The following is a 13,525-nucleotide window of genomic DNA, read 5'->3' as shown; positions in this document are numbered from 1 at the left end:
AATCAAGGTGAGTGATCCTGGAGTATCATAATGTGATGCTCTAGGTTACATGAGGTAAGGGAAGAGCAGTAAAGAGAGTGTGCACTCAACAATCCTAACCTCATAATATTAAGTAGGCACGGCTGGCTGATTATGGCCTAATTTAATGCTCAAATTCTTTAATAATCTAGTTTTTCCTTCTGTATTATGACCATTTGGAGAGCAGTTTTTATTAGACACTAGCAAACACAATGGTAAGCTTAAATATAGACTTTCTTCCAGTCAGTTTAGGTAGAGCTGGTAACTGGCAGTTATTTGGATAATTTGCAAAGACCAATAATTTTGGTAACTAGTAATTAATCCCTTCTAATTTGTATAGTGGTTAATAAGAGGGGAAAATAAAAATAATAATCTCCCTGCTTCTCATAGATTTTTCCTAAAAAAAAAAAAAATTTCCACCTCCCTCCACCCTCCAGCAAAATAAATAGATAAATAAATAAAAGAACAGAAGAAATAAATGCCTTTTACTACATTCCAACAAAACAAAACAAACTCTATAACCAGTCCCCTCGTTAGAAATATAGTGCATACTACAATTAAAATGCGAATACTGGCCAGGCGCGGTGCTAACGCCTGTAATCCCAGCACTTTGTGAGGCCAAGGCGGGCAGATCATGAGGTCAGGGGTTCAAGACCAGCCTGGCCAACATGGTAAAACCCTGTGTCTACTAAATACACAAAAAATTAGCTGGGCATGGTGGTGCACACCTGTAGTCCCAGCTACTCAGGAGCTGAGGCAGGAGAATTGCTTGAATCCAGGAGGCGGAGGTTGCCGTGAGCCAAGATCGTGCCATTACACTCCAGCTTGAGCGACACGGTGAGACTCTGTCAAAACAAAAAAAGGGTGGCAAATGCCTTTTCTTTTGTTTATAATTGCTTTCATTATGTGTCGGAGTGGAGAGAAGCAACTTCAAATGGAAGAAGGAAGTGTGCAGCCACCACCCACATCTTCTAAGCATTAGTGGAAGCCTAAGCCTTAGTGGATATGTGGGATCCATTCTCCAAGCAGCAACTGGCATGTGTTAGCAGCCACTTTCACATTAATGGGAGAACTGTTAACAGCACTCGAGTGAAAGCAGGGCTTATTTCTCCGAGTATCCCTGGGGCCAGGCTTATAGCAGGAATTCGGAAAGTTAGCACATTAGGAGTTTTGCTTGTAAATTATTCTGCTTCTTTTTTCATCCAAAGTCTTAGAGCCCCCAAAATGCACACTTGGATCTGGTGCACTGTTGCTGGTACAAACTGTAAATCACAGGCTCTACCTAAACAGCTAATCAATGAACAAAACATCTTATATAAAAGCTCCACCTTAACGGAAGTTTAAAAAAGTTCTGTGCTGGTGAGGGTTGGAGGAAAAAGTGTACTCCCAAACATATTATTGGGGAAATGTAAATGATACAATTCCTGTGTAACTAAATTACCATTACAATTAAAAATGTATATACCCTGTGACCCAGCAATGTCACATCTGCTAATTCATCCTGCAGAAAAACTCTCACATATGCACACAGAAAAGACTAGTCATTGCAGCATTCTTTGTTAACAGTAAACGACTAGAAACAACTTAAATGTTTCTTCAATAGAGAACTGATGAAATAAATTATGGTATATACATGTAATGGAATTCCATGCTGATGTTAAAAAAGAATAAGTTAGAATTGTACATGTTGACCGAGTGTGGTGGCTCACGCCTGTAATCCCAGCACTTTGGGAGGCTGAGGTGGGTAGATCACAAGGTCAAGAGTTCAAGACCAGCCTGGCCAACACGGTGAAATCCTGTTTCTACTAAAAATACTAAAGTTATCCAGGTGTGGTGGTGGGCACCTGTAGTCCCACCTACTTGGGAGGCTGAGGCGGGAGAATCACTTGAACCCGGGAGGCGGAGGTTGCAGTGAGCTGAGATCACACCACTGTACCCCAGCCTGGGTGACAGGGGGCGACTCCATCTCAAAAAGAAAAACATATATATACATATACATATATATATATATGTATGTATGTATGTATGTATATATATAGAGTTATACATGCTGACATGGACTGTTAAGTAAGCAAAGTCAAGTACAAAATCATATGTTCAGTATGTTACAGCTTATGTAAATAACAATAATGGAGGAAGAAATATAAATACATGTTTCTATTTGAAAAGACTATCTCTGGAAGGTTAAATAAGAAACTGGTAATAGTAGTTCAATTTGGGGAGAGGAACTGAGGAATTGGGAGGATTGAAAGTGGAAGAAGGGAGCTGTTTTTCACTGCTGTGTCATTTCCATTTCTAGCTGGGTATAGACCATTTAAAATTATTAAAATAAAAATGTCCAAGTAAATATTTTCAAATTCATTTCCAAAGAGCATTATACCTTTTTTTTTTTTTTTTTTGAGACAGGGTTTCTCTCTGTACCCCAGGCTGGAATGCAGTGATGCTATCATGGCTCACTGCACCCTGGACCTCCCAGGTTCAAGTGATTCTCACACCTCAGCCTTCTGAATAGCAGGGACTACAGGCACACACCACCATCCTGACTAATTTTTTTTATTACTTTTTGTAGAGATGGGGGTCTCACTGTGCTGCTTAGGTTGGCGTCAAACTCCTGGGCTCAAGCAGTTCTCCCACCAGGGCCTTTCAAAGTGCTGGGATTACAGGTGTGAGCCACTGTGCCCAGCCGAGAAGGCTTCTTAAAGATCACTAGTGTATTGTGAGTTACATTTGTATCAGAAAAAATAGAGAAGGGGGAATATATCTACATAATCAGTTGTGTAAGCACAGACCCTCCCTGGAAAGGAGACAGCTAGGGATACAGGGAAAAGGGAAGACTTAGTTCTCTGTATCTTTTTGTATCTTTGGATTTACATACATATGTGTGTATATATATATATAATATATATAGATATTATATATTATATATAATTGAAATAACTGTTTTTAAAGTTTACTAGAAGCGTGGAAGTGGAAAGAGAAAGACATCTTGAAGTAGAAAGAGCATACTCAGTAAGTTCAGACAAGCCTAGTTTCAAATCTTCACTCTCAACAGCTTTGCGATGTGGGCAAGCTGGCAAATCTCGGGGCCTCTTCTGCCAAAAGCCACAGAAGGATATGTCATTTAAATGCAAAATGTTATAGATAAAGTGCCTTTCCTATGATGGCACATAAAGTTCAGTAATTTGTAGTCATTATCATCAAATGGCAGATGAAATCCTTTTTATTTCCAAACAGTTTCAAGTGTTCTAAAGAAGCCACATATAGCAAGGACCTGGTTCCAGGAAAAGTGTTGCTCCTTGGGCTGTGTGTTGCTACAACAGGTGTTGTTACTGACCTAGATCAATGAGAAGCCCTGATTTGCCCAAAAGTGGCCCTAAGTGACACAGTGTCACTTTACAGCAGCAACTGATTAAATGCTGGCACTACCTACTCACATTGTGATTTTCCCCAAAAGCTGTATCAAATGAACAAAGAAGGTTTTTTTTTTTTTTTTTTTTTTTCCTTTTTTGGCAACTTTGATTAAAGGGTTTTTTTTTTTTTTAAGATAATGAAATAACAGTACAGACTTATAAAATTCACCAAGCATATAGCCCTTCCTTTTTTCTTTCCTTTCTTGTCTCTTCCATTGTTAATACTATAGCAAACCTATTAATGTGTTATAAAGTTACCAGCTATAACCAAGCATCCTTTTATTTGCTTCTTTGTATATCTAGGTTATATTATTGAAATGGATAGATCTCTTACTAATCTGATGGCAAACATGTATGAATCTGACCAATCATATTTCTATTGTTGAAAAAGCCTTTATATGACACCAGGTATTTATCTTTTATCTCAGTGGTGCTTGGATGAATGTTATATACTTGGAACTTTATTACACAAAGAACGGTGCTTACAATGACTCCTGATACATACAATATCCACATAAAAATGTCTGTATTGAAAATTGCTTTTTACTATTACCAATTTTATATATTTTGCAGCATGAAATAAAATAATTCTAAATGTACATAATTTTTGTGTCATTTCTTCCCGACGGATGATAATTTTCTGAATTTGATTCCTAGCTTGCATAAATAGCAGTTGCATTTTTATTCAATGCAACTTAATAAAAGCTGAGACAGAGGACAAGATGAGTAACATTTGTAAATGACTGCTGAAATTCCATAACCTGAGTGCTGACAGAGCTGGTGAAGAAAGGAGAGAGGATTCATTCAGCATCACGATTCCTAGTGCGGCATTACAAGAATGGAGGACCAGCGACCCAATGTGGCAAACCCAATTGTTGCACCCGGGGCCACAGAGGAAATCCCTGATGCTTGAATATTACAAAGGATTTTTGAAAGGCCCTTAATTTTTATAATCTGGATTCAGAATCAACCTCTGAGCACCTGCTGTGGGCTAGATAAATTTATATACCTGTTACTTCAAAATATTTTGTTTTTAGGTTGACATACCTGATATATTGGTTCAGGGGAAAAACTGCAAGCATTGGTAGTTTTGACATGCGGTACCCTGGAGAAGTGAAATGACAGACAGTAACCTTGAGTTGCTGTTGCTGTTTAATCTGACTAGTTATTGATAACACTGATACAGGCTGAGCCAAGACTTTAGAGAAAACATGTTAGACTATAGGGGAGAAATATCACTACTCAAAAGACCCCAACCTCATATATTTTATATTTCATAAACCAGATTCTGCTGGGTTAGTACTTTTGTTTTAATGTACTTTCAACTAGCTTTCCTAAGAATTGAAGATTGGGAGGCCGAGGCACATGGCTCTCTTGAGGCCAGGAGTTCAAGACCAGCCTGGCCAACATGGTGAACCTCCTTCTCTACTAAAGATACAAAAATTAGCTGGGCGTGGGGGCACATGCCTGTAATCCCAGCTACCGGGGAGGCTGAAGCAGGAGAATCACTTGAACCTGGGAGATGGAGGTTGCAGTGAGCCAAGATCATGCCACTGCACTCCAGTCTGGGTGAAAGAGCAAGACTGTTTCACAAAGGAAAAAAAAAAATAATTGTAGATAACAAGTGGCCATACTTTAAGTCTTGTCTCAAAGGAAATGAAGTCATTAATATGGAGGATGGCCCGTCCCCCAACGTTGTTCTCTTAGAAGGCTGAATAGGTTTTCTTTCTGAACAATCCCATCCTCCAGCAATTAGGTACTTCATGGCCAATCATCTTAGTGTCTTATTACATTTTTTATTGATTAAAATTTATCAAAGGCTTCACAGGTGGGCACTTTTATCTGTGTCAACATGTGATCTGTCCTAAAACATCAGATGTACTGTGAAGTTTATTTCCTTTGAAATTCATTTAAATAGTTTATCATTAAATAAAGCAGTGGTTCCAATAGGACATCAAGAGACCAAGCCAACCTGAAATTATGAATGAATGAACAAACGAATGACCTGTGTTCCAGTATTTTTCCAAATTATCAAATGGAACAAAACCTGACTTTAAGCAAAATCATCTAAGCCTGGCTTTCGTCTCCTTGTGCTGTCAGATTTATGATTCTCCTGCACAGTTCGGTTACTCTGCACACAGTGCAGAACAGTCTGAAATCCGGGGAGGAGACAGTCCCATCTCCGGCTTTCCAGACACTGGGGAGTATGGTCCTCATTATGCCTCTTGAACTGTTTTGTTTTCTGACAAACTTTGAACAAGTGGAACAAATATTTTACTCTCTTTTAGCCTTAGCTATTTTACTTCTAGGATATATTATCTTCAAACATGAGAGATGTTGGAGGTAGTATTGAGGAGAGATCTCAATGTTCAGCAACATTAAAATCTAGTGAATTTGCTGTACATAAATTACTTGGCATTTAAATGCTACATCGATTTAAATGGATAATTGTATTATAAACTCACAAATAGCATCTCTTCAATATTTAATTATTAGAAGGTATCTCAATATTTTATAGCTCTTCAGCTGCTAGTCAAACACATCATAAAAACAGATTGGAAGAAGAAATATTTTTGGGATTTGATACACATCTACAGTGACAGCTATAATAATGACAACAGTTAACACAGGGTACTTCTGCACGCTACGCTGGTTATATGACACCTGTTAGCTCAGGTCTACAAACTCTTCTCGTAAAGGGTCCAACAGTAAATGTATTCTCCAGCTTAGTGGGACACACAGTCTGCCTCCCAACTACTCAACTCTACCCTTCCCAGAGCAAAAGTAGCCATAAATGAGTAAGTGTGGGCTGTGTCCTAATAAAACTTAGTTTAAGGTCACTGAAATGTGAATTTCATATAGTTTTCACATTTTTTCCTCTTTTTTTTTTTGAAATGAAGTCTAGCTTTGTTGCCCAGGCTGGAGTGCAATGGCACGATTTCGGCTCACTGGAACCTCTGCCTCCCAGGTTCAAGTGATTCTTCTGCCTCAGCCCTCCCGAGTAGCTGGGATTACAGGTACCCACAATCACGCCCAACTAATTTTTTGTATTTTTAGTAGAGACGGGGTTTTACCGCATTGACCAGGCTGGTCTGATCCGCCCGCCTCAGCCTCCCAAAGTGCTGTGATTACAGGCGTGAGCCACTGCGCCCGGCCTCTTCTCTTCTGTTTTGACAGGGTCTTGCATTGCAATCCAGGCTGGAGTGCAGTGGCGAGATCACGGCTCACTGCAGCTTTTGAACTCCTGGGCTCAAACAGTCCTCTCACCCTAGCCTCTAGAGTCGCTGGGGGCGGGGGCGTGTATCACCATATCCAACTAATTTTTAAATTTTTTGTAAAGACGGGGGTTCTCCGTGTTGCCCAGACTGATCTTGAACTCCTGGCCTCAAGTGATCCTAACGCTTGGACCTCCCAAAGTGCTGGTATTACAGGTGTGAGCCACCACGTCCAACCTGTCACATATTGTTTTAAAAAATATTTTAAAAAATTATTTAAAACTAGAAATAATCATTCCTTGCTCAAGGCTGCTAAAAAAAAAAAAAGATGGCAGTCTTCCCGCCCACTTCCCCTTTCCTCTACCTCCCCTCCCCCCCACACAGAAAAGAATGGATTTGGCTCTAGTGCCATAGTTTGCTGAGCTCTGCATTATCTCATGGGGTTAGTAGGGCTTTTCTAAACGGTCAGATATACTGATTATATTCTCAAGTGAATGGGAAAGAGTTTTCCTGCTAGCCTCGTTTCCCACCCTACTGCCTCCTCACTTTCTGCACCCTGCTACCCGAGGCTGATGAGGTTTCAGCCAGTCGTTTCTGAGGTTAAAAGTAGGCTCTGCACGTCTAGACTGTAGACACACCAACTAAAGAACTGCTACCAATTACAAAGATAGGCAACAATGTTAAGAGTTTGAGCGTTGGAGTGTCCTGATTGGGTTTGGGCGTTTTCATAGATCCAGCTGCCTTGATCAAAGCGGCAAACGGACAGAGCCACAGGTTGTTGCAGTAATCCGCAGATAAAGGAAGGTGATCTGGACTAGGCTGGTAGGATGGGGGACCAAGACAGGCTGCCTTTAGGATGCATATTTAGGATTGGGTGCTTCCTTGAATGAAGATTGATTAGCTGGTTCAAATACCTGTCACACAGGATAAAAGGAATTTTTTTTTTGAAACAAGAGTCTCACTCTCTTGCCCGGGCTAGAGTGCAATGGCGCGATCTCAACCTCCACCTTCCGGGTTCCAGTGATTCTCCTGCCTCAGCCTCCCAAGTAGCTGGGATTACAGGCGTCCACCGCCACGACCGGCTAATTTTTGTATTTTTAGTAGAGACGGGGTTTTACTATGTTGGCCAGGCTGGTCTCGAACCTCTGACCTCGTGATCTGCCAGCCTTATTCTCCCATAGTGCTGGGACTACAGGTGTGAGCCACCGCGCCCAGCCTAAAATTGATTTTAAAAAAAAAAGAAATGGATAAGTTTTTACATCGTTTTTAAAGCGCTACCTAGGTTTGGCCAGGATCATATATCATTTCACTCTTTTACTTATTAATCATTTTAAAAATTGCAAGCTCCTGATTTACTGATTCCCCCATCCCAAAGTGGAGCGCAACATTTTTATTTTTTCAGCATAAAAGTTGGTTTAAAATACCTTTTCTGAAGAAAAAAAGAAAGAAATCCGCATTCACCACAGTCACTGGACAGGAATCTGCGTGGAGACCCGCGTTCCACTTCCAGAGGTCGACCTTCCCTTGCCCGGGTTGCTGCCCCCCCTCAGCGCCCCCTACACCCCCCACACGCTTCCCGCCGGCCTCCCTCCTGCTTCTCCCGCGTTCCCGCCCCTCAGCGCCCCCTATACCCGCCCCACGCTCCCCTCCAGCTTCCCGCCGCCCCTCAGCGCCCCGGCGCGTCCCCTACACCGCCCCCCAACGCTTCCCGCCGGCCTCCCTCCTCCTTCTCCCTCTCCCGCGTTCCCGCCCACATTCTCGCCCTCCCGTGAAGCTCCGCCCCCTCCAGCTCCGCAACCCAACTCCCTCAGTCCTGCTGTCGCTTTCCTCTTTCCCCTCCCCGATGGCGGCCTTCGATTGGCTAAGCTTGCCGGCCGCGCGGCGGGGATGCGGCTAGCCGCATTCTGATTGGCTAGACATAAGCTGGGCCCCTCGTGATTGGCTGATTAGAGGAGCCAGCAAGTGTGGCTGCGCTCCGGGGTGTGTGGATACCGCTTTGTTGCCTGAGGGGGGTGGCGGTGGAAGTTAAGGGAGTCAGGCGCTCTCGCTTCTCGGGACCCGCAGTCGCGGCCGCTGCAGCCACTTAGCCCGTGGGCCCTTAGCGTAGGAGTCGCGCCGACAGCAGCCATGAGCGGCGGCGTGTACGGGGGAGGTGAGTGAGCGCGGCCGGACGACAGCGCACGCTTTCTCGGCGTGTGGGGTTGGTGACCGCCGCTCCCGGCCCTCCCTCTCCTCCCGGCGCTCCCTTCCGGTCTCCCGGTCTCGGACCCCGGCCTCCCCGCCCCGTCTCCGCCCCGCGCTCTGCCCGCCTACCGAGCCCACCCGGCTCGGCGCGCGCCTGGGGCGCCCGGGAGTTGCGTGTGTCTGTGGCTCCTCCGGCCTCGGCCCGGGAGGAGCGGGGTTCTGGGGGGCGCGCTCTGGTCTTTAGGGCGTCTCGGGGCTGGGGGCAGCTCAGTGGCCGCCGGGCCTGGGCTTCGGTGACCGCCCAGGGCGCATCTCCCCCAGTGCCTCCCAGACTCGGCTCTCTCGGGACGTGCGCCCTGAGCTCGGAAGGTCCCGGCGTGTGCGAGCGTGGACCGGGGGCTCCCGCCGTGTCCCGTGGGTGGAAGCGCCTGGGGAAGCCGCGGAGGCTGCTGCCCCGCCCGCCTGCGCCCCGTGCGCGAGCCGCCTCACCTTTGAGGAACTCCTGCCTGTGGGTGCTGCGGGGTCTCGGTGGTGACTCGTGGGCGGGGCTGTTTGAGATGAATTCAGGAGCACGTGTGGTTTAAGGATGCCCGGAAAGTTGGTCCTAGGCGTCTTGTGTTTTCACTTTCCTCGAGGAGGCTTGTGGTGTAGTAGAAAGATTACCAGGTGCTGGGTGTTACAGACCTGGGTTGAAACGTCAGCCTCACTACTAAGCGCTTTGGTCTTCGGCAGTTTACGTAACTTTCCAACTTCAAGCCTCGTTTATGGAATAATTCCTAGCCTATGGGGTGGGCGCGAAGGTTACATGAAATAATGCTACGTTTGCTACTTTAAAGTCTGGTCCGTGGACCCTCAGTGTCAGCATCACCTGCAAGCCTGTCAGATATGCAGAATCTCACGCCTCATTCAAAATCTGATTTAGAGCCTCCATTTTTGCAAGATCTGCAGGTGAATGGAAACATTGACACATAGGATTCATGTTTTGGGTTGTGTTTGATGAGTTAGAGACCCAGAAAACAAATCCAAACTATTGCTATTCCTGTTTCTAATAGTGATGCTGTTTTTATAAAGGATGTCACTTTACAGGTAGGATGCAACAAAAATTTTTCCTTTATGTTTCCGAAGAGAATCACATCACCTAAAATTTGAAGAAGAAAAGCATTACAATCCTCAAAAAAAAAAAAAAAAAAGCCTTTTTAACAGAAAAGAGGTGATTCTTGAGGATTTTTATACACTGGAAATTGCATCCTAGGTTTTAAACATCCAGAACTCTGTGGTTCTGTTAAGCTTCTTGTCTCCCGTTGCCACTCCTGCTTTGGGTTCATGGGTGCTTGATTTTTAAGGAAGCAGAGTACAGGAATTAGATGTCTTTCTCATACTTGAAAAGGTACAGATGTAAAATTCTAAGAATTCAGAGTCTTGAATTAAAATTCCACTAGTTTAATGAACTAATTAGGACAGGAAAATGAGCTGTTATGTTGGATTTTTTTTCTATTTCATAAATTGTTTTTTGAGTCCTTGCTATGTGGCAGGTATAGGCTCTGTCATCAAGAAGCTCAATCATTAGGTAAATTGACACCATGTTTCACTGATTCTTAGTTGTACCTTTTTTTCCAAATTTAAACAGCTGAAGTTGGAATATGTTTTTTTTTTTTTTTTTTTTTTTTTTTGTTAATAGTGACGGGTCTTACTATGTTGCCCAGGCTGGTCTTGAACTCCTGAGCTCAAGCAATTCTCCCACCTTGGTCTCCCAAAGTGTTGGGATTAGAGGTTTGAGCCATTGCTCCCAGCTAGAATATGTCTTAATAGTGCTGGTGTGGCAGACTTTAATTGCCATATATTTTCTTAGTTATGCAGGAAATAATGGTACATCATGTAGTTGATAGCATCTTATATTGCTGATAAATGGTAACTGTAATTCAAGGAGAGATGTTCATTAATAACAATATGTAGAAGGGGACAGGTGTGGTGGCTCACACCTGTAATCCCAACACCTTGGGAGGTGGTGGCGGGTGGATCACTAGAGGCCAGGAGTTCAAGACCAGCCTGGCCAACATGACAAAACCCTGTCTCTACTAAAAATACAAAATTTAGCCGGGCGTAGTGGTGCATGCCTGTAGTCCTAGCTACTGGGGAGGCTGAGGCATGAAAATCGCTTGAGCCTGGGAGGTGGAGGTTGCAGTGAGTGGAGATCATGGCCACTGCACTCTAGCCTGGGTGACAGAGCGAGACTCTATCCTAAAAGAACAAAAACGTGTGTGTGTATGTGTGTGTGTGTGTGTGTGTGTGTGTGTGTGTGTGTGTGTATAAGTGTAAAACAAAGGTAGCACAGAGAATAAAGTTATTGATTCAGTGTGGCGGAGTCAAGGGGCTTTACAATAGAGGTAATGGGGATGATGGAGGAGGAGTGGAAAGGGACAACATATGCAGAAGTTAGCTGAGTGAGAGGAGTATGTGTGTTCAGGAGATGACATGTTACCCAGTATGTTAGTGTATGAAGCAGGAAGTAAGACTGCTACCAGATTATGCTACACCTTGATCATCAACTGGCTAGAATGATTTAAATTTTATCAAATACAGTGATGAGAAACCACTGAATGATTCACCCCCTTATTTTTGTCGAAGGATTTATGTACCAAAATAATGGCAGTTACAATATTGAAAGATCACAGTGCAACAATTGGAAGGGTGGATTTAAGAGGCAAAGAATGGAGGCACAATACCTGTAGGGAATTGTAGTTTCCTGTTGAGATAAGAGCTTGCCTGAAGGCAGTGGCAATGGTGTTAAAGAGGAGGGGTTTTGAGAAATATTTAACAAAATATTTGGCAGAACTTGAAAGATGGAGGTGTTCCCAATGTCTCTCAGGTTTTTGCCAAAGAGGACCGGTGGTCATCAGTGTGTTAGGCAGTGCTGAGATTAGCAGTGCTTCAGATGTGTTGATTTGGAGATACCCGTGAGGCATCAGATGCATTTATGTTGATGTACAGTAAAAAGTTCCAGATATGGATCTAGACTCTGGTTAGAGCCTGAGAGAGAGAGATTTGAGATTGGAATTATCAGTATTTAGGTAGAAGTTAAAGCTATAGGAGTAGAATATATTTCCCAGGAAAGGGTAAATTAGGGAAGGGGCTCTAACATGGGGTTCTTGGCTTTCCCGAAATTTCCATGGTAGAACTATATTTTATCATAATTGGTTTCTTTTATAATCTATTGAAAAGATTCTAAGAAGGGATTCATAAATTTCCTAAGCTGTCTGTATTAGTTTGTAGGGCTGCCGTCATAAAGTGCCACCGTCTTTGTGGCTTAAACAACAGAATTTAATTTTCTCACACTTCTGGAGGCTAGAGGTAGATCTCAGTATCAGCAGAGTTGTTTTTTTCTAGGTCTCTCTCCTCTGTGTGTAGATGGCTGTCTCCTCCATCTTCACATGTCTTCCCTCTGTACATATCCAAGTCCAAATTTTTTCTTAAAAACATCAGTCATACTAGATTAGGACCCAACCTAATGATTTCATTTTAACTTAATTACTTCTTTAAAGACTCCGGTTTCACTGGGCGCACTGGCTCACGCATATATGTTTGTAAATTTTTTTTTGAGACAGTCTCACTCTGTCTCCCAGGCTGGAGTGCAGTGGTACGGCCTTGGCTCACTGCAGCCTCTGCCTCCTGGACTCAAGTGATTCTCCTGCCTCAGCCTCCCAAGTAGCTGGGATTACAGGTGCATGCCAACATGCCCGGATAATTTTTGTCTTTTTAATAGAGACGGGGTTTCAGCCTAACACGTTGGTTAGGCTGGTCTAGAACGCCTGACCTTGTGATCTGCCCACTTTGGCCTCCTGTAGTGCTGGAATTACAGGTGTGGGCTACCGCGCCCGACCCTCACGCCTGTAATCCTAGCACTTTGGGAGGCTGAGGCAGGTGTATCACCTGAGGTCTGGAGTTCGAGACCAGCCTGGCCAATATGGTGAAACCCCATCTCTTCTAAAAATACAAAAATTAGCTGGGTGCGGTGGCACGCACCTGTAGTGCCAGCTGCTTGAGAGGCTGAGGCAGGAGAATTGCTTGAACCTGGGAGGCAGAGGTTGCAGTGATCTGAGATTGCGCCACTGCACTCCAGCCTATGTGACAGAGCAAGACTTCATCTCAAAAAAGAAAGAAAAAAGAGATCATTCTGCAGAGTTACTGTCTCTTAATTGATATTTGTAAAGTAATAATGGGTTTAATTTTATTTTAAAAGTTTTTGAAATAGTTCAAATATACTAAAAATGTATAGATGTAAGTTTTTGATATTACTGTAATCACCTGGAAGTTTGTATGTAATTCAGTACTATACTCACCAATGAGATTAAATAGATGTCATATTTTGCCATATTAATACCTCAGATATTTTAAGAATAAAAATGTTATTGATACAGATTCCCTCTCTCTTCCTTCTTCAGTTCAGGTAACCACTGAACTGAAGTTGGTATGTAACATTACCAGACCCCATGCATACTTTCATGCTTTTATTACATGTGTGTGCATCTGTAATGAATTTTTTTTTAGGAGATGAGATCTTGCTGTGTTGCCCAGGCTGCTGGAGTGCAGTGATGTGATTGTAGTTCACTACAGCCACAAACTACTGGGCTCACCCTATTCTCCTGCCTCAGCCTCCGCAGTAGCTAGGACTACAGGGATATCCTGCCATACCTGGCTAAC

At 43.5% G+C, this 13,525-nt stretch overlaps 1 protein-coding gene and 1 long non-coding RNA gene across 3 annotated transcripts in view; one reads left to right on the top strand and one right to left on the bottom strand.

Moving 5' to 3' along the window:
* The window catches only part of LOC116564988, a 31,768-nt gene extending 23,555 nt beyond the window's left edge, over positions 1-8,213 (bottom strand). The window contains exon 1 of the long non-coding RNA XR_004275194.1: positions 8,105-8,213. This is a non-coding gene — a long non-coding RNA (uncharacterized LOC116564988). The remainder of the gene's footprint in view (positions 1-8,104) is intronic.
* Positions 8,214-8,562: 349 nt separating this feature from the next.
* The window catches only part of ACTL6A (actin like 6A), a 24,696-nt gene continuing 19,733 nt past the window's right edge, over positions 8,563-13,525 (top strand). The window contains exon 1 of one of the 2 annotated variants that reach the window (XM_032298513.1): positions 8,563-8,795. In XM_032298513.1, coding sequence (XP_032154404.1) covers positions 8,771-8,795 — 25 coding nt within the window. In that variant the 5' untranslated portion in view covers positions 8,563-8,770. Of the gene's footprint in view, positions 8,796-9,893; positions 9,914-13,525 lie in introns of those variants that run through there. The other variant, XM_032298514.1, reaches the window with a different exon arrangement.

Source organism: Sapajus apella, unplaced genomic scaffold, assembly GCF_009761245.1.
Source record: "Sapajus apella isolate SASKATOON/1434 unplaced genomic scaffold, GSC_monkey_1.0 scaffold38, whole genome shotgun sequence".
NCBI lineage: Eukaryota > Metazoa > Chordata > Mammalia > Primates > Cebidae > Sapajus > Sapajus apella.
The sequence above is the reverse complement of the archived record's forward strand: the minus strand, read 5'-3'. Positions and strand labels throughout refer to the sequence as shown.